The following is a 17,491-nucleotide window of genomic DNA, read 5'->3' as shown; positions in this document are numbered from 1 at the left end:
CAAATCACCAGAGCGGACTTTGGCGAAGTTCTCCGCATTCTACCTTGGCGGTGTCCCGCGGCAGAAATAGTCTGTTCCTGTCCGCAAAGAGCACCTCTGACTCAAGTTGACTCGAGAAGTTAGCCTCCGGCCGAGAAAGAAGGATTTCTCTTTCTTCCGCCGTCTTTTGTGATGGCCTGCGCTGCTTCGAATAGAAAAATTACCCAAATATCGCAGCCACAATGGCCTCTGAGCGCCTTACCGTGGTTATTAAATTAGGTGCGGGGACAATATCCTTTTTACCTTGAGACACGGAAATACTGACGTCCTGTTCCTCTCAGGCACAAGCTCAATTGTTGATGAGAATACACATGAACCTATACTCTCAATTCTCACGCTTATTGTGGAAACTGCCGCCAAACTTCATCGCGACGGTCACAATGTCGTCCTCGTTTCTTCAGGCGCTGTTGGCGTGGGATTGCGGAGGATGGATGTGGACAAGAGACCGGAGCATCTCCCCCGCATACAAGTATGAAGTACAATGAAAGTACACATTTCACAAGTTGCTAAATCAACGCTCTAGGCATTGGCAGCTGTCGGCCAATGCCGGCTGATGAGTCTCTGGGATGGTCTATTTTCACATCTTCGTCTTCCCGTGGCTCAGATATTATTGACTCGAAATGATATCGCCGATGTACGTCTCTGTTATTCAAGCCGCGTTGCTCCTCTAACGGTGATAAGCGAACTCAATATCTAAATGCGCAAAACACGTTTTTGGAACTGTTTGACATGGGAGTTATCCCGATTGTCAACGAAAACGACACTCTGGCCGTTTCGGTACGCCGTTCTCCTGGACAATGTAGCCTCGAGCTAGATGCTAATCTGAGTTACTAAGGAAATCAAATTTGGTGACAATGATACATTGTCTGCCATCACGGCCGCGATGGTCAAGGCAGACTATCTCTTTTTGATGACTGATGTTGACTGCTTATATACCGCAAATCCACGTACCAACCCTGATGCTCAACCGATCGAGGTAGTTTCAGATATATCCTCCTTAGAAGCAGATGTCTCGTCAGCTGGCTCATCCCTTGGGACTGGCGGTATGAGTACTAAGATCACGGCTGCGAGGTTGGGAACTAGCGCTGGTGTAACGACGGTAATCACAAAGAGCTCGAAACCCGGAAACATCCACGATATTGTGAGGTACCTTCAAGAGTTGAAAGGCGCCGCGCCAACCGTTGCCACGGACACAGAGAGCACTTCTTTTGGATCACAAAATCAACCTACACCCCTTCATACTCGATTCCTACCGTCCGAAACTCCCATCCAGTCACGCTCGTTTTGGCTGCTCCACGGGCTAACCCCCCACGGTACTGTATATATTGACCAGGGAGCCTATGCTGCACTCCAGAAAAAAGCCAGTCTTCTTCCAGCAGGGGTGGTGGAAGTGGACGGTCACTTCGGGCAGCAAGAAGCAGTCCGACTAGTTGTCGTGGAGAGATTATCCCCAGATGCTCTAAACGGCGACTTCATTAATCACGGACAAGAACCGAGAGAAGTGGGTCGTGCCCTTGTAAATTATGGTAGCTTGGAAATATCCCGGATCAAGGGCCACAGGAGTACCCATATACAATCGTTACTGGGGTATGCGGACAGCGAATACGTTGCTCTTCGAGAAAACATTTCCTTCTTCGAACACGACGAACCCGCATGGCGATAGAGGTGGCCGACATTGTTCCCCCATATCGCGTTCTATTTCCGAAAGACGAAGGTTATATTCATGCCAAAACCGAATGATTCCTCCTTTCCATCATATATGTTACTTATTTTTCAATTATGTGTCATATGCTTACCCGGTTGTATATAGAAATCGTCCTAGATATCGGGTCGGAAAAGTGCCTAGAGTTCGTGAGGAATACAAGCAGAAAAGGTTGATTTCATTCATTCCTGCCTCTCCGATTAACAGACTTGAAACTCCAGAGAAATATGGAGTTTGTGGCACATCAATTTCTCCTGGATGGGACACGTTTCCCCAATCCTCTTATCCCCCCCACAGTCCCAAGAGCTGTTGCATCGTGAATAATGCTACGGGTGCTGCGCAGGAGCAGCCTAGGGCGATTGCATTAGTCCCCGGAGTTTTCTAGAAGCAAGAAACAAAGACGTGCTCCACGGGCATATCTCACCGTATTCTCCATCATAGTCACAGACAACGTTTCAGAGGCAGTAAGAGTCGTCTCAACAGTCCCGGGTTCCAGATATTCTGTGGCGATCCTGTACGGACTAGCCGGGAACTGAGGTTTGGGCGATGTCGTCGGGATCGCGGTTCCAGGTTTCTTAGCCACCGGGGCATATCTTGTTGGTCCGGTCTGTAGTGGATATGGGACTGTGTACGGATCCACGGCGACTTTGCGCTTCTCAATGTCCACCCCAGTGCCGTCCTCGCCTTCGCTATTGTTCATTCTGGGCTGGATGCCAGGAGAGATGGATGTTTCCAACGTTCCTGTTATGCTCCCCCCCGGTTTGAAGTTAATACGGGCGAGTCCACTTGTTGCTAAAGTTAGAATTAAAGCGACTGCGGACGAGGGCTGGAATCGCATTGTGGAGTTATCTTTATAGTTCAAAAGGTCAAACTCGGGAGAGTGGATTGATACAACAACGAATGGCAGAAATTGTGTGTTTATGGGAGGGATAAGTCATCAGATAAGTCACTGTGTGTGTCAGAGAGTCTATTATTTTCATTCTCTCTTGAATTTCACCCTGCCATCATCCCTTCACAGCTGGAATGCTCTCATTTAGAGCATTGGTGGCCTGGGGGACAAGGCATTAAGGCATTAAGGCAGTAACGAGCTCTCAAATGTGGCGCGGGTCGGAATTAGTTTACCAGTTCCCCGACGGTGACTGATTGATGCTTGAGGCGCTCTTTCGCTTCCTCTCTCCATGCTGTAGTTTGGCACTATCCGCAGCTTACGAACTCCGCGCTGTGTACTGTCCAATATGACCAGCCACAGCAATTGGGAATTGTTTGAAGCGGTGGCTACAAAGCTACTTGAAGGGAGCGCTCTAGGTATTGCAGTCGCGGTGATTATCACCTTCGGTGTCCCAGTCCTGCTACATTACATCTTCTACCGCGCAGTCGCTTCTCCGCCATCCAGCAATTTCCTCCTCCTCGGTCCTAGCGGGGCGGGTAAAACTGCTCTTGTGAATCTAGTACGTTGAACAATTTCCCGCGTGCCAGCTTGGAACTCAGACCACGACCTAATTTGCAACTCTCAACAGCTCGAAGTGAAATCATCATTCGCCGCGACTCCGAAATCACACCCCACACACACCTCCCAGACCACAACGCTCGCTACAGTCCGCCTTCCCGTCTCCGTCCCTATTGCATCCAACAAATACCGATCCGTTAATGACCCGTCCTTGAAAGAGGGCCACCGGAACCAAATAAAATACCGCGTACGAGACACTCCTGGCCATGGAAAGCTCCGAGGATCGCAAGGTCTTTCTGAGCTCCTTTCAATGTCCACGTCAAAAGATACGAAGTTGAAGCTCCGCGGTGTCATCTTCATGGTCGATACAGCAGCGATTTCAGAAGCCGAGGCCTTGAGAGACGCTGCCTCGTATCTCTACGATGTACTCCTGGTTCTCCAGAAGCGGGCCCTTAATCTGGGAAAGTCGTCGCTGAAGGCTGCCGCAGAGATCCCTGTCCTCATTGCCGCGAATAAGCAAGATCTATTCACAGCCTTGCCTCCCGGCTCAGTGCGTGAGAAATTAGAGGGTGAAATCGATCGGATTCGCAAGTCTAAGAGCAAGGGGCTTATGGACGCGAGTGCTGACGCTGGAGGGGCTGAAGGAGAGGACGATATTCTCGGTAGTTACGATGTGAAGGACACATTCACCTTCAAGGAATTCGAAGATGAGATTGGTATCAAGATTGAGCTCGCCGGAGGGGCCGTGAAGGGCGATGATGAAGGTGCAATTGGAGCTGGTGTGCGGAGATGGGAAGAGTGGGTTGGTCAACGTCTGTGATAGGTCGATAAATTGGGTTTCTTGAGAAGCTCTTGATAGTACTAGATACCAGATTGACATGCCGGATGCCCTTTGGAATCATCTTCCACTTGGGAATATCTCCGACCGGTAACGTCCGTTGTTGCGACGTCCCTCAAGCTCACTAAGATGAATGGCACCTATCATAGTCTTTCAGCTCACTCAATGAAAATGGGTAGAATAAAAACGTCGACTCGGACTCCCTGGAGGACCGGCAACAGCGGACTTTGGAACGAGGTATTTCACCCATAGTTTTCTCCCATGGGAGAGCTCACTACAGAAGGCAGACAGCCACGCTCATGATTTCAACAGTCAGGCCTTTTGCCCTCTCGGGGTACGCTCGAGTACACGGGAGGCTTCTCGGGTACCTTGTCATTCTGCTTTGCCGAGGGTTATTCTGGGAATGAAAGCTCTTTTCATCACTGGAGTTTGACTTGAGGCTCCAGACCGCGTGCATGAGAACTCGATTTGATTCGGCCCCGGTTAGATTCTTGGCAGGGGCAGAGCGAATATCCATGTCACGTGCCTAACTGCTCCGGCAACCAGAGCTTTGAAGCTCGAGCAGCTTGCGATATCAACAGCTGGGAAGCAACATGTCCACATATCCCGGCTGTCGATTCCGGGTATCATTACAAAACCACGGAGATTAATTTGCATTACCCAGAATATTTGTATCAAGTAACATGGATACCCCTCAAGTTCAAGTCTCTGGGACAGAGGATGCCCCAGGAACCCAAACCCCAGTTGATACCGAAATGACCCCAGTTCCGAGCGCAGGCAATGAAGGCCAAGCAGAACAAACACAGGACGTCACCTTACCAGATACACAACCAGCTGAGGCCGAATCGCAGCCAGTAGTTATTCACTTCCTCGAGTAAGGCAATTTTTCAATCCCTCTTGTATCTTGCTTTCTCTGTTCTCTGAACAAGGAGATGGACAACATACTCATTGATTCTTTCTATAGTTTTCTTACATCTCCAATTGTGGAGCTCATTATCGGAACAAGCAATAAGAAGACTATGACTGCGCACCAGAGCTTACTAGTACAATCGCCTGTCCTAGCCGAGAAGGTCAATGCTTTTGGCGGTGGTCCGGTAAGCACCATATAGCCCTCCAGTTTAGTAAATAAGCATTAGCTAACGCCCTATGCTTGTGCTTCTATAGCGCCGAATTGAACTTCCCGATGAGGATGTCGAAGCATTCGGTTATTTTTTGCAATACCAATACACGCGCGATTACTCTCCATCCCAACCAGCAGCCGCCGGTGGCGCCGATGACAGTGGCGAACAACTTCTCAAACATGCGCGCGTATATACGCTAGCAGGGAAGCTGGGTATCCCTGCACTAAAGTCGCTCGCGCATTCCAAGATTCACCGTATCAACAGCACCCCGCGCGGCGAGCTGGCGTACGCTCGTTACGTGTACGCGAACACCGCCGACGACGATGACACGATCCGCAAGCCCGTATCCAGTTTCTGGGGTTCGAGGAGCCACGTCCTGCGTCATGAAGCGGAAGACGACTTCAAGAAGTTGTGTCTCGATGTTCCACAGTTTTGCTTTGATGTTCTGAACGTTGTTCTGGATCAGAGAGAGAAGCGCGCCCATGACCGGGCGGAGGCGGAATCCGGAGTCAAGGGAAGTGGGAGGAAAAGGCTGCGCAGTGGCGTGTAGATTGTGGCTGTATTTGTCATCACTATCCCCCCCTCCTCCCCCTTTCTTATGGGCGGTTGCCGCCGCACGCATTTTGACTTTCGGGATCGCTACTCGAATGTTCATTTCTAACTAATAGGACCCCTAGTTGCCGTGTGCTTTTCGAGACCAGATCTAGTGAACGAAAAGGGAGAAAGGAACCCGCCCCAAACCAAGCGCTTTCAGATGCAAGTCCGGTCAGTTCCATGGATCAACGGAGTCCATAAGAAAATACTCGCCGTGACCTGCGGCTTTAAAAGCCTGTGTACCTATGCAGCGAGGCTCTCTATTTCTTCAATAGTCTTTGGCGTTGTAGTTAGATTTTCATGTCCATCCTTGGTAATGTGGATATTATCTTCAATCCGGACTCCACCAACAGCCCAATATCGTTCCAGGGTATCCGCATCGATGTACTTTTGTAGCTCAGGGTTCCTGAGGAATGGTTCAATGATGAAGCGGCAGAAGTAAATCTGAGCAGACTAATTAGCCACCGAATGAGGGAAAAGAACCTGAACTTACACCAGGCTCGACGGTGACGACCGATCCGGCAGGCAAGCGGCCTCTTACACGGAGATACCTAAACATAGTATCGGTATCCTCGTAGTTTGGGTTACCACCCGTATCGTGGGTATCCATCCCAAGGTAGTGGCCCAGCCCGTGGGGGAAGAACGCTACGCTAATCCGCTTATCAAATAATTCATCCTCTGAACCACGCAGAATCCCCAGCTTGAGCAGGCCCTTGATTGCAACGCGATGTGCGTAAGCGTGAACGTCTTCCCACTGAACACCTTCCTTGAGCATATCAATACTCTCCAGCTGCATCTGCAAGACAATATCATAGATCTGGCGAGTTTCTGGCAGAAATTTTTCATTCAGAGGGAACACGCGGGTAATGTCGGCGCAGTAAGTGCGGTACTCTCCGCCAGCATCGATAAGGACACTTTCCTTTTTGCGCTGGGTGACGGGGTCAACCAAGTCCTCGTCGTTCTTTTGGTAATGGAGAGTGGCGCCACTCGTGCCGCTGGCAACAATTGGGTGATAGGATTGTTCACGAGCCCCGTTGGCGATACAGGTTGCGATAAATGCGCCTTCGATTTCGCGCTCGTTCGTGGCCGTCTTCGAAGCCTTTATGGCTGCAATGTGGCCCTTTGCGGTGATATCATTCGCCTTTCTGAGAAGTGCAATTTCATAGCCGTCTTTCACAACGCGGGCGTTCTCAATTACGCCCTTGAGGACATTGAAGTTGGCTTCGGAGAATCCATCGAACTTCGTGCTTTCAGAGACCTGCTCGGCGATAGCAAATGCAGTGCTGTTGTTACCCTTCGACGAAGCAATAGCCGCCAATGTCGCGTTGACCTCGGTGGTCTCCAGCACATTATCCACATCATATCGCTCGAGAGCTTCAGCGGGTGACAGCGGAAGACCAGACCAGATCACATCGTCTGGGCTAATCGGTGGAACAAAGAGGGTTAATTGGTCGGAGTCGATGTTGTAGACCAAAGCTGCGTCCGGAAGTAAACACCCTGAGAGATAGAAAAACGGGCGACGCTGCCTTTTGAAGTCAAACTTGTGAGAAAAGTTGTCACGAAGTCTACGTCTGGGCACTGGAATGCCGGAGCGCAATTAAGGCGGGGAAAAGGCACCCACCTAAAGGGCACGGGCTCGTCGTTATCCTCAATCAGACGAGTTTTTTGTGCTTCCAGATAGACGGCGCCCCCGCTGTGACCAAGGGCTTTGAGGCCATCGGCAACCCGGCGAGCATGAGCTTTGGCAGGGTATTTGGTCGCAAGAATAGCATCAACAGAAGTCATGGTTATTATGAAAAAGATACTGCTGAGCAAATGTGTCTGTGGAAAAAGCGCCTCTTTTATGCCTTGGCCACCTTGATGTTGCAATGGCTTCAGGGCGGGGTTCCATCAATAGCGGGGCTCGTACTCGTGCAGCATGCGCAGGAATTCGGGGGGCCTCAGGCTTCCACCGGGCTTCGGGCTTCAGGTCAAGGATGAGCGGTACCGTTTAATATCCGTTTCCTCAAACGATATCCAAGCTCGGGGCGCTACCTCATCCATGGGAATTGCTCCTCGAGACGTCCAGTCGCAGCGCCCCGGCTTGGCCCGGGCTGCGGTCTCGACCGAGTCTACCCATTATCACCCGCGTTCAACCGCCCAGCTTGGCTTTGAGGTCATGGAGACCTCAGCACTCAATCGCTTCCTGAACCTCGCTCGTGCATTCCGTCGTGGGAACGACTTCCCCTTCATCCCCCCAGCAGTCGTTCAAGCTCGAGACGAACCGAAGGTGATCTCGTTGGGCTTCGGCCGCCAGAAAACAATACAAAATGGAACGAACAAGAGGACGGTGAGACTTGCAAAGACGGCGTAAAAACAATCTATGATACGAGAACCCAGAACTGGCAAGGCTTGCTCCTCGTGGCGTGTTGATTAGAGACTATACAACAAAACATCTGGAACTCAGCAGGGATCAATAGAGACGAACTCACTATTTATGATTCTTCTATTGAACACTTAAGTACAAAAACAAACACCAGCAAAGTCTCGACTAACTAATCAAGCCCTATCTGAACTCACCGTTTTCGTGGGCAAAGGGGGTGATCACATCCTCAAACTCCATCTGCCATTTATCAACCTCTGCAAACTTGAGAGCTTGTAGCTTCAACTCTTCGCTCAGATAATTCTTGGCTGGGATTTCCTCTTCCAGGAGGAAGTCAGAATCAAATGCGGCGGAATCAAGTGCAGACGACAAAGGCGAAGACATTCCCGCTACCTCGTTCTCCTTGTCCACGTTCGTTTTATGACGAGAGCGGGGCTCGTACTGCTTTGTTGCGGTGGGGTCCTTTCGGTCTGGTTTCGATTTCGACTTACTGGCTTGCTTTCGTCGAGTATGGGACCGTTCTTGCAAAGGGAGGTAACTTAGTTCATCGTCGTCTTGCGCTACCAGAGGGAGGTCCTCATCTGATTCACTCAGCACCTCGAAACCCGAGGCACCAGGGCGCGCGACCCTCCTCCGACGCCTCCTAGGCAAAAGCCTATCTTGAAGCGCTGCTGTTGGGACAGACCCCTTGCTGTTGGTGGTTTTTAACGTGCCGACATTCCGGTGCTTCTTCGAATGGGATGGTGTTCTATCCGAATCTGGCGAGGACATTTCACGGGTGAGGCCTGGAACAGGGCTGCTCATAGGCGGGGCCATTGTCTCGCTGCACGGGGCTGGAGACTCGGCTGGGTGAGAGGAAGTGGTAGAGGCTTTCCCCTCAGGGATTTCTGTCGCTGACGCCGGTGAGCCTGGGGCGCTGCTCGCCATAGCCTGGGGGGAATGCAAAGCTTCGTGTTCAATCGGTCGCTTCCGCTTCGACGATTTAGTGCTAGAAGGTAATGAAGACTTGACGGGCGAAGACGCGGCAGGTCTGAGCACAAGCGATTTTCCTCTCGATATGTTAAGCGGTGTTGATTCGTCTTGCGGACTTAGGCCCCCGAGAAAATCGTCCTCGTCGAATTCCGACGACCCGTCCTCATCTTGCATCATATGGAGAATACTCGCTTGCCGAGGTCGTCGTCTGAAGTTGCTCAGTATTGAACTTTCAAAAGCAGGAGTGCCAGGAACCCTCGAGCTCGTGTCCCCCCTACGTCCAGCGATAGAGAGTGTGGAGGAATAACCCCTAGCTCGTGTGGGTGGTCGGCTGCCTGTAGCCCCATGTTCAGTTCCCGGTGACGAGCCGATTGCAAATTCTTGTGATTTCCCCAGAGGTGTCTGGTTCCTTAATTGGCGTATAATCTCGGACGGGTCTGCGCTGGGAGCCAGCCGCGAACTACCGACTGCATCACTCCGCGAAATATCCCCAGATCCAATGTTTGTGCGTAATGAATCATGCCCCTGGCCCTTAGAGCCGCCCGGAGATTTGGTCGTCAAACGATTGCGCTTGGTTGCCGGTCTCGGCATGATGTTGTCGGTATTTTGTTTCCAACAAATCTCTAATTGCTTGGGAGTGTGGACAATGTCAAAGATTGTGCAATTGACATGTGCGCGAAAATGGGCCGTATTTAACAGTTTGGTTTCCAAGAAAATAAGCACGAATGCAATAATATTTGTCAAGGCTTTGATCGTAAGTTGGCGGACAAGATGGATTTCCAAGAGTGCAACATGGCCGTCAACTTCGCGTTGCTTTTGTTTTGGGGATGAGAACAACGCGTCGAATGCACTAATCCAGATCAGGCAACGCGTACGGGCCTCGAGGCTCCCTTGAGCCCTAGAGCCGAAGGAACCCAGTCAGGTGTGGGGAAGTCTGTTGCTCAAGGGAATTGCTTCGCTTTGCCCACGCGAGCCTCATGGCTTTCATGAATTGGAACTCTTTGGTCATTATTCTCATGCTCCAAGGCTCGAATCTCTTTCTGAGTTGCTTTGAATCACAACATCTGGGGGAAATTCCTTGAGGAAGAGCGAATCAATTTGCCCCGCTCAAATTAAATATCTGATGGCTCCGTCGAGCATCCACCACGGACACCAGACCGTCTCGGGGTTGGCAAAAGAATAATAACCTGACTATCGCTCTGTTCATCTGGACCACTGTGATGAGTGCTCCTGAAATGAATATGCCGGGACAAAATCACCCCAGAGGACCCAATTGACCACCATCTCTGCATATGCTCTGGGTCCGTCCGTCCAAAATCTGGAGATGGGACTGGTGCCGGCCCAACACTAGTTACTATCGACTTCTTCACCACACTAATCCCGACCAAATGGAGACAGCCTTTTTCTCCACACAGGAACCACAGGCATCTGGAGATGTCTTCTTCTGGTTCCTTGTCGCTTCCCCGCTTCCGAAAAAGACCGGCGCAGACCAGTGAGGGAGAGTAAAAAAGTTGAGGCCATGAACCATCATCCCACCACTCGTTTCGGTCGACAGTCCCACAGCAAACCAGGACGACTCCGGGATTTTATATTTACCTTGTTGACTTTCCCGTGTCATCCTTGCTCATCCCAGAAGATCCGTCTCTCTCGAGCTGTCCTCGCAAATTCAAGCATGATATCGGCTGGCCCTCTTCTTGAACGCCATAGTTGAGATAATTGCAGTGACTGGGACCTAAAACGAAAGACGCTTGGGACACAGCATTTGCCGCAATCGTCTCAAACGTCTTGCACGCGCCCGGCCCAAAAATGCCGATGGTATTGAAGCTTCAGATCCCGCGTTCAGCAGACTAAGTGCCATAATCTGTGTGCTGATATGTCAGTTATCTGATGCCGACTTGCTCAAACAACCCGACCGTCGTTGATAAGCTTCCAGATCCATTTCTCGCTTGGACTAGCTCATGTGACCCAATCTCGGCTCTCAAATCATGTCTTCTTCACCCGAAAGGGACAGGGAAGGGATCCTCGATTCCAACTCTTCAGCCGTCTCAAACGAGCTAGCGAGCAAGAAAAAGCGCTCCAGTTCCGAAGTGACAGAATACCCCCGAAGGCGCGCTACTATTGCCGTATGCATCCTTTATACCCAGTTTTTACGTCTCTCCCCATCCCTACCCTCGCTTCCTTGTCTCCATTTTACAAGGCGTCAGGACCAGTTATTCTTCACCATTGAACACTAATCATGAGCGTGATAGTGCCAAATATGCCGCCTACGGAAAACCAGGTGTAATGGAGCTCGACCAAAGTGTCAGCTCTGCACAGATCTTGATGCAGAATGCGTCTACAGAGAACCCGGCATCAAACTAGATGCTGGAGATAAGCTAATCATTGAGAGGCTTACAAGGATTGAAGGATTGTTGCAATCTAGCTTAGCGGCACAAAATCCTCACCTTCCACTATCTTCGACTTCTCCCACAACCAGCAACGACACTAACATTGGTAGCGATGATGCGGCTGCAAAATCATCGAATACTTTGTCAGTACAGGGAAGAGCGACATCAGTTGTTGGACTTGCCTCATGGGCAAACCCACCAACAAGCATATCGACAATGCCCAAAGTTCATACCACTCCTGCTCTGAATCTCTTAAATTGGCCCCTGATTCGGGACCTTGTTGGTCGCCCGTATGATCCCCAGACTCTACTGCAGCTGGAAATGGCCCGTGAACCGCTCAGGATGACGCCTCCCGTGGCATTTGATTTATCCGCCGCCCCAACCTATGTCGAAGCTTTCTTCGAGCGGGTCAATGCGTGGTACGCTTGTGTTAACCCGTATACATGGCCACGATATTATAGAGTCGCCGTTTCCTTTGGCTTTCGAGAGGGACCAGAAAGCTGCGTTGCGCTTTTGGTTCTGGCTCTTGGTTGTGCTGCGCAGTACGGTAGTATCGCTTTGCTTTCAACGGACCGGGATCCTCCAGGATTATCATACTTTACGGCAGCATGGAATCTTCTACCGTCTGTCATGATGCGAAACTCTGTCGCTTCCGCCCAATGTATTATTCTTGCGGCTGCTTACTTATTCTATTTAGTACGGCCACTTGAGGCGTGGACATTGCTTTCGAATGCTAGCATGAAGCTACAGTTATTATTCGGCAATCCTTCTCGCGTCCCCGCTCAATGGAGAGAACTGAGCGTCCGAGTTTACTGGAATGCACTCTTATATGAGAGTGATATGCTCGCGGAGTTAGATCTACCCCACTCCGGGATTGTAAACTTCGAGGAGCTCGTCGATCTACCAGGCAGATTCGATGAGGATGAAGACGAAGATGAGGAGGTTGAGGCCGAACATGATGAAGGCACGCGGGATAAACACAACAAACCCGTTGGCCGCGATGAACTCTGGTACTTCTTGGCCGAGATTGCCCTTCGCAGGCTCCTCAACCGAGTGAGCCACATGATCTACCAGAAGGACAGTTCCCTCACCCTCGCCTCTCTAGGCCCAATTGTTTCGGAACTAGACTTCCAATTATCCCAATGGTACGAGGGCCTTCCTCAGCCCGTTCGATTTCCTCTCTCCCACACCCCTATCTCAGATCCCGTCCAAACCGTCCTCCGACTCCGTTATTTCGCCTGCAGGACGATTATCTATCGACCGTATATCCTCGCCGTTTTCGAAAGTGAACAAGCCTCCACCGATCCCTGGGTCCGGGAATGCTGCCGGCGATCCCTGGAGGCCACTCTTTACCAACTGGAGAACGTAACCAGTCATCGAGAGGGCCACCTTCCGTATCTCTGGCAGGGCGCTTTGTCGATGGTTTCACAATCGCTACTCATCATGGGCGCAACTATGTCGCCTGCACTTTCAACCTTACTCCCCTCTACGCTCCGCGTGGACGGTATCATATCCAGTGTGATCACAGAGGTCGACAGATATGCTCATCTTGCGCCTAGTCTCAGGTTATCCGCTGAGATTCTTCGCGATGCCGAAAGGAGACGTCAGATTTGCCTCAGATCCGCAAGGGGGAGGACCTAAGCCAAGGGGGCCCTATATTGGAACGAAGATGCTTCTTCAGGAATCCCCGGTAGGAGGACCTAAATCGGATCTGGGGCCGCGGATTCCCCAAAATGGCCGCCCAGTATCAATCACCAGGGTCTTTCGTATTCGCGACTATTTATCCAGACCATAAATATTCTCTTCCGCTGTCGGCTAGCTCGTTCAATTGCCGTGGTATATCCAGTCCCCTCTTTGAAGCTGAGGTCGGCGTTGATATATCTGCATTAGAGATGAGATCTATATATGATTGGGGTATATGTGTAAGCTTTACATATCATAATATATTTACAAATCCGGGGATAATGTTATATGCGACCCGAACACTTCTCCGAACCGCGGAAGCGTTCCGTTCTCCTGTTTCCATCTTAGTGGAGGAACACACCTACCGCGGAGTATAGTTGTGAAGAAAGCGGATAGAAAATATTTTTTGAAAAGGGAAGGGGGTGTCTGGGTCCACCGTGTATTGCGCCAAGGAAAAAGGGCTCGATTAAACTAGAGCAGCACCCACTCGCTGCCCCTCTTAATGAACTTGTCGAGCATCATGCCTATGTCGTTAAGGGCAAAGCGGCATACATAGAAGCCGAAGAATTCAGCAGCATGGCGCGTACTGAGCTCCAGTCCAACCAGAGTTTGTGACGAGTGTCTCAAACCTGGGTCTTCAACCTGTTGGGCGATTTGATCTATTCAAGAGGAGGGAAGTCACGTCAGTCGCTCTAGTCCCTGTTGCGGTACTCCTAAACTCACCTATGACCTGGGCGGCATCGCAGAGCCGGGCTAGTGCGCTCATGTAGTTCGCGTTGGGCCCATTGAATTGCGCCTGCGCAATGTTTCGCTTGGTAGGCTGACTATTCCATATTGAAGTCATTGGGAGTGAGCTTATCGTCAAGTGGTCTTTGCTAGCTTCTTTTGAGCCAGCCAAGGGCGCTGCGCCAAATCCAGAATTCTTGGAACGTAGCTTTCTCCAAGAGCTCAGATATGACTTGCTTGGCCCACTCGAAGCTCTTGAAGGCAGCGCATCGATAGCCGTTGCCTCGTCGACTGCCTGCGCAGCTTTGAAAAGCGGCATAGCACCCTGTACACCAACTTCGCTGCCCACCTTTTTAGATAATGACATTTGCACCTGGTCAAGCACACTTTCAAATGCCTGCATTTCTTCCAGGACAGCGTCGGCATCGTACATATCGACCTTAGACAATTTGAGCAATGCGGCGGTCAACAGATCACAGTTGGATACTTTCTCTTCGACAGCCTTAATCTTAACATTCTTTACGCGCCAGACATCCCGGGGGATGAAAAGCTTGGTTGATATATACCCGCCGCGGGGGTGAGCAATGGTTTGATAAATGCACCGCATGAGCCAGAAAGGGCGCAAGAGAAAGGACTCGGGACACGGCTCCAACGGAAGTGGAGAATTAGCAGCGAGCGGATTAGGAGAGCCGGGGCTTGTCGGAGAGTGAATATAGCTATCGAACAAATAAAGCCCATCGCTTGGTAGCCCGCTTGAGCCAAAGCTGGCGGCGGTTGGTGTAGGCAAAGCAGGTATCGAAGCTGTTGCAATGCCCTTTTGGAGATCCAATGTGGGAAAAGCGTTGCTAGAAGGGGTTCCTGGAGATTCCGTGTAAATGTCGGGATTGGGCACTGATACATTTCTTGCCCGAAATGGCAGTGTGCCATGATGTGGTCTGCCCAAGTTATCTGGTGCTGATGGCACCTTGCCGATTTGGGGACGAGAGGGTGAAAGCAATTTAGTAGCTCCACTACTGTCATCTTCTTCCTCCACTGCCGTTATCTCTCTTGTAAGGTTCAGGTTTGGCGGCACATCTTCATTAACGAAATCGATAGACAAGTTCCGCTCGGCTGAATTTGCTGCCGGCGGTATTGAAGAAGTAGTGCCAGGGTTCTCATTTGAATTAATCGACAGGCTTTTCGGAGGTCCATCCTTTTCCAGCGGCGTTGGTTGCTGGGCCGATCGTGCATTCAGAGACTGGGAAAGTTCCGGATTGGCCACCTGAGATTTTGAGCGGCTACTCGTTTCGATCTTTAGTTCCACAGTGGTCTGCCCGGACATCCTTCGCGCACGTACGCCTGGGCCGGGCCCCGGGGCAGAAGCTGGGTGAGCCGGAATAGGAGGATCACCGGATTTGGTCGGCCGGAGTGTAACTTGCTCGGCAGGAAGGGTGTCGTCCTCCGCAAGGGGTGGCAGTGTTCCGCCCGTTGCGATGGGAACGAGTGTACCAGGCTTCTCCCAGATATTCCCTGCAAAGCCGCTGGAGGTCGACTGTCGAGGAAGTGCTGATTTCGACTGGAGGTCAAATTCGAAGTCATCCATAACGTAGCCCCTCGTCATCTCTTCCAGCAGGCGCTCCTCTTCTTCCGCTTCTTCATCGAGGTAATCGAGGCCAGGGTCATTGACATGGGCCACTATCCCTTGTTCCTGGACGCGACGCAGTTCTTTTCTTCGCGTCATCGCCACCTCGGCTTCCCGCTCAGCTTCTCTCACTTTTTGTTTTGCTATTTCAACATTTCGGCGGGCATTTGCGACGATATCATTGCTATCGTCTTGCTCTTCTGATTCACTTGCTGGCTCGAAGCCTTCATCATAAGCGGCCTCCACCGCTGCATCGAGAGCAGCATCAAATTCGGCCTCCGTACCATGGCTGAGACGAGAATTTCTTTTGCGGCGCAAATATACAGACGATGCTTTTGAATGCACAGAAGGCGACGAGGAGGCGCCGGACTCATCGATAGTATCTAGCCACGAGGTTGACTCGTGGACATCCTGGGCTTGCGCGCTCAAAATTGATAGCTGGGAGAGCCGGGATTCGAGAGGATGGCTTTCTTCCAAAATTGGATCCTGCAGGAACGCGGGCGCCGCTCTAGAATTCTCACCCCTGTGTGTGACGGGCTGCGAAATATCTCCTTGGCTTCTGACGACATGTGAGAAGGCTGGATTGTGAACCCCATCATCAAGCGCCGAAGGTAACAACGACTGGCGCCTAGGGGGAATGAGGGGTTGAACGGCCTTTCTTTGCTCTTCAGGTGTTGTCTCATGTGTGCCCAGTGATTGCTGAGGTGGAAGTACGGGATCCTCACTGGAAAAGCTATAATCATCCTCCTGAACCGTGTGAAGGTATTCGCCGTACGATTCTTGGCTGAGTGGGCGTTCAGGTAGCGCTTTACTATCAGCATTTCGAAAAGAGAAATCCATACGCTGAAGCTCAGTAACCCGGATCATATAAGTATCGCGCTAGTCGAGTTAGTAGGCAGTTGCTAGACATTCGAAGGCGTCTTGTTGCTTACGATCTCCTGAAGCTTGAGCTTCTCATCATCGCCTCCATTACTCCGGAGCATCACCAATTGTAAAAGTTGGCAGGCGTCATTGTAAGCCTCCATCGCACCTTCGAAATTTGCTGCATTATCGAGGAGGACGGCAGTATTCGCTTTCTGCAAAGCTTTGGATAGCATTGCCTTTTGGGAGTGACCATCCTTTCGTTTATCGCCTTGGTCATGCGGCCGAATTAACCCTTGGGTGGTGTATTCAGCAACGCCCTGTCTGGAGAGTTCCTTCTCTTGGGAACTTCCCTGTGTTCCCGAACCGTATTGCACAGGTGTGGACTCACGAGGCGAGGTATCGGATTGCAATGATGTTGGGCCGGTCTTAGTTGTTGAGTTTTGAGACGGGACGCTTGTTTCAGACCGGTCCTTCGCTGGTCCTGTACGGCTCGAAGAAATCGACTGTTTGTGGGTATAATTCCCCGTGGATTGGGCCCCGCGACCGGTTTTATCAATAGTTTGTGTCGGTAGCCGAACTTCAGAACCTCCTTCGGAGCTCAGGCTCTTCCCGCGAGAAGCAAAATTATCAGTAGCAAACTGTCTAGGAGCACTCTCTTGGCGGCGATGCCCGACAAGATTGGGCGACAGATTGCTCGAGGCTGTTGACTGCGACCATCGATTCAGGCTCCCGAGACCCTCACGGATAGTAGTATCATCCATATCGTTAACAGGGGAGTTAGGAGCTCGCCCTCTGGACAATTCGGGCATGCTAGTTTCCATCCTCTTGGGATGAGAGATATCCGTTATCCTTTGCACAATTGCTTTCTTAGAGGCCTAGAGGATATACGCCAGCGTTCTTGGAGCGGGGTACGGGGCGAAGGGAACAAAGTCGAAGCAAAAGCGGTTGACGTGAAGGAGGCAGCTAGCGCAGTCGCACCTAGAGCCAACAGTTCCTCAAAATTGAAAATTTATGTGTATCCTCGGCGTTATACGAACCTGGGTATTTTGGAAGCTTCACGGGTTCGTAGGCTCGACGATAGTCTTACACGCAGCTGGCGACAACGACCGTAATAATGGCTATCTAATGGTTACAA

The 17,491-nt window shown here is 51.0% G+C and overlaps 8 protein-coding genes across 8 annotated transcripts; 4 read left to right on the top strand and 4 right to left on the bottom strand.

Annotated features, from left to right (window-relative positions):
- The first annotated feature begins 112 nt into the window (after nucleotides 1–112).
- Nucleotides 113–1,925, top strand: BJX67DRAFT_338901 (glutamate 5-kinase). The gene is made up of 5 exons (XM_071027624.1): nucleotides 113–258; nucleotides 321–508; nucleotides 563–673; nucleotides 721–816; nucleotides 875–1,925. The coding sequence occupies exons 1-5, from the start codon at nucleotides 222–224 to the stop codon at nucleotides 1,700–1,702; spliced, it is 1,260 nt and encodes a 419-aa protein (XP_070891227.1). The 5' UTR covers nucleotides 113–221; the 3' UTR covers nucleotides 1,703–1,925.
- On the bottom strand, nucleotides 1,926–2,667 carry BJX67DRAFT_338899 (putative beta-1,6-glucan biosynthesis protein (Knh1)). The gene is made up of 2 exons (XM_071027623.1): nucleotides 2,166–2,667; nucleotides 1,926–2,091 (listed from the first exon to the last, which is right to left on the bottom strand). The coding sequence occupies exons 1-2, from the start codon at nucleotides 2,577–2,579 to the stop codon at nucleotides 2,068–2,070; spliced, it is 438 nt and encodes a 145-aa protein (XP_070891226.1). The 5' UTR covers nucleotides 2,580–2,667; the 3' UTR covers nucleotides 1,926–2,067.
- Nucleotides 2,668–2,880: 213 nt separating this feature from the next.
- Nucleotides 2,881–4,478, top strand: BJX67DRAFT_338898 (signal recognition particle receptor subunit beta). Its single transcript, XM_071027622.1, has 2 exons — nucleotides 2,881–3,189; nucleotides 3,259–4,478. Exons 1-2 carry the CDS (start codon nucleotides 2,977–2,979, stop codon nucleotides 4,006–4,008), a joined length of 963 nt encoding a protein of 320 aa, XP_070891225.1. The 5' UTR covers nucleotides 2,881–2,976; the 3' UTR covers nucleotides 4,009–4,478.
- On the top strand, nucleotides 4,462–5,721 carry BJX67DRAFT_338896 (uncharacterized protein). Its single transcript, XM_071027621.1, has 3 exons — nucleotides 4,462–4,900; nucleotides 4,991–5,120; nucleotides 5,191–5,721. Exons 1-3 carry the CDS (start codon nucleotides 4,710–4,712, stop codon nucleotides 5,695–5,697), a joined length of 828 nt encoding a protein of 275 aa, XP_070891224.1. The 5' UTR covers nucleotides 4,462–4,709; the 3' UTR covers nucleotides 5,698–5,721.
- Nucleotides 5,722–5,898: 177 nt separating this feature from the next.
- On the bottom strand, nucleotides 5,899–7,867 carry BJX67DRAFT_43 (aminopeptidase P family protein). The gene is made up of 3 exons (XM_071034994.1): nucleotides 7,363–7,867; nucleotides 6,235–7,267; nucleotides 5,899–6,185 (listed from the first exon to the last, which is right to left on the bottom strand). The coding sequence occupies exons 1-3, from the start codon at nucleotides 7,524–7,526 to the stop codon at nucleotides 5,985–5,987; spliced, it is 1,398 nt and encodes a 465-aa protein (XP_070891223.1). The 5' UTR covers nucleotides 7,527–7,867; the 3' UTR covers nucleotides 5,899–5,984.
- Nucleotides 7,868–7,906: 39 nt separating this feature from the next.
- BJX67DRAFT_80 (uncharacterized protein) lies at nucleotides 7,907–9,864 on the bottom strand. Its single transcript, XM_071035464.1, has one exon. The coding sequence runs from the start codon at nucleotides 9,664–9,666 to the stop codon at nucleotides 8,287–8,289; it is 1,380 nt and encodes a 459-aa protein (XP_070891222.1). The 5' UTR covers nucleotides 9,667–9,864; the 3' UTR covers nucleotides 7,907–8,286.
- A 1,084-nt stretch (nucleotides 9,865–10,948) lies between these two features.
- BJX67DRAFT_16 (putative C6 finger domain protein) lies at nucleotides 10,949–13,443 on the top strand. Its single transcript, XM_071024931.1, has 2 exons — nucleotides 10,949–11,198; nucleotides 11,325–13,443. Exons 1-2 carry the CDS (start codon nucleotides 11,061–11,063, stop codon nucleotides 13,101–13,103), a joined length of 1,917 nt encoding a protein of 638 aa, XP_070891221.1. The 5' UTR covers nucleotides 10,949–11,060; the 3' UTR covers nucleotides 13,104–13,443.
- A 173-nt stretch (nucleotides 13,444–13,616) lies between these two features.
- BJX67DRAFT_368978 (uncharacterized protein) lies at nucleotides 13,617–17,117 on the bottom strand (the record flags this gene model as incomplete). Its single annotated transcript, XM_071030695.1, has 3 exons — nucleotides 13,617–13,804; nucleotides 13,869–16,371; nucleotides 16,425–17,117. The coding sequence occupies 3 exons, from the start codon at nucleotides 17,115–17,117 to the stop codon at nucleotides 13,617–13,619; spliced, it is 3,384 nt and encodes a 1,127-aa protein (XP_070891220.1).
- Nucleotides 17,118–17,491: the final 374 nt, after the last annotated feature.

This window comes from Aspergillus lucknowensis (genome assembly GCF_044049455.1).
Source record: "Aspergillus lucknowensis strain CBS 449.75 chromosome Unknown BJX67scaffold_1, whole genome shotgun sequence".
NCBI classification, from domain to species: Eukaryota; Fungi; Ascomycota; class Eurotiomycetes; order Eurotiales; family Aspergillaceae; genus Aspergillus; species Aspergillus lucknowensis.
The sequence above is the reverse complement of the archived record's forward strand: the minus strand, read 5'-3'. Positions and strand labels throughout refer to the sequence as shown.

Bases quoted from the DNA above. Each gene is read 5' to 3' on its own strand.
- BJX67DRAFT_338901 (XM_071027624.1), top strand. From the start codon at position 222: ATGGCCTCTGAGCGCCTTACCGTGGTTATTAAATTAG. The intron at 674-720 runs GTACGTCTCTGT...AACGGTGATAAG, and splicing joins CTCGAAATGATATCGCCGAT to CGAACTCAATATCTAAATGC. The intron at 817-874 runs GTACGCCGTTCT...TGAGTTACTAAG, and splicing joins ACGACACTCTGGCCGTTTCG to GAAATCAAATTTGGTGACAA.
- BJX67DRAFT_338899 (XM_071027623.1), bottom strand. From the start codon at position 2,579: ATGCGATTCCAGCCCTCGTCCGCAGTCGCTTTAATTCTAACTTTAGCA. The intron at 2,092-2,165 runs GTGAGATATGCC...CAATCGCCCTAG, and splicing joins TGACTATGATGGAGAATACG to GCTGCTCCTGCGCAGCACCC.
- BJX67DRAFT_338898 (XM_071027622.1), top strand. From the start codon at position 2,977: ATGACCAGCCACAGCAATTGGGAATTGTTTGAAGCGGTGGCTACAAAG. The intron at 3,190-3,258 runs GTACGTTGAACA...AACTCTCAACAG, and splicing joins AAACTGCTCTTGTGAATCTA to CTCGAAGTGAAATCATCATT.
- BJX67DRAFT_338896 (XM_071027621.1), top strand. From the start codon at position 4,710: ATGGATACCCCTCAAGTTCAAGTCTCTGGGACAGAGGATGCCCCAGGA. The intron at 4,901-4,990 runs GTAAGGCAATTT...TTCTTTCTATAG, and splicing joins GTAGTTATTCACTTCCTCGA to TTTTCTTACATCTCCAATTG. The intron at 5,121-5,190 runs GTAAGCACCATA...GTGCTTCTATAG, and splicing joins ATGCTTTTGGCGGTGGTCCG to CGCCGAATTGAACTTCCCGA.
- BJX67DRAFT_43 (XM_071034994.1), bottom strand. From the start codon at position 7,526: ATGACTTCTGTTGATGCTATTCTTGCGACCAAATACCCTGCCAAAGCT. The intron at 7,268-7,362 runs GTGGGTGCCTTT...TGACTTCAAAAG, and splicing joins GACGAGCCCGTGCCCTTTAG to GCAGCGTCGCCCGTTTTTCT. The intron at 6,186-6,234 runs GTAAGTTCAGGT...TAGTCTGCTCAG, and splicing joins TCGTCACCGTCGAGCCTGGT to ATTTACTTCTGCCGCTTCAT.
- BJX67DRAFT_80 (XM_071035464.1), bottom strand. From the start codon at position 9,666: ATGCCGAGACCGGCAACCAAGCGCAATCGTTTGACGACCAAATCTCCG.
- BJX67DRAFT_16 (XM_071024931.1), top strand. From the start codon at position 11,061: ATGTCTTCTTCACCCGAAAGGGACAGGGAAGGGATCCTCGATTCCAAC. The intron at 11,199-11,324 runs GTATGCATCCTT...TGAGCGTGATAG, and splicing joins GAAGGCGCGCTACTATTGCC to TGCCAAATATGCCGCCTACG.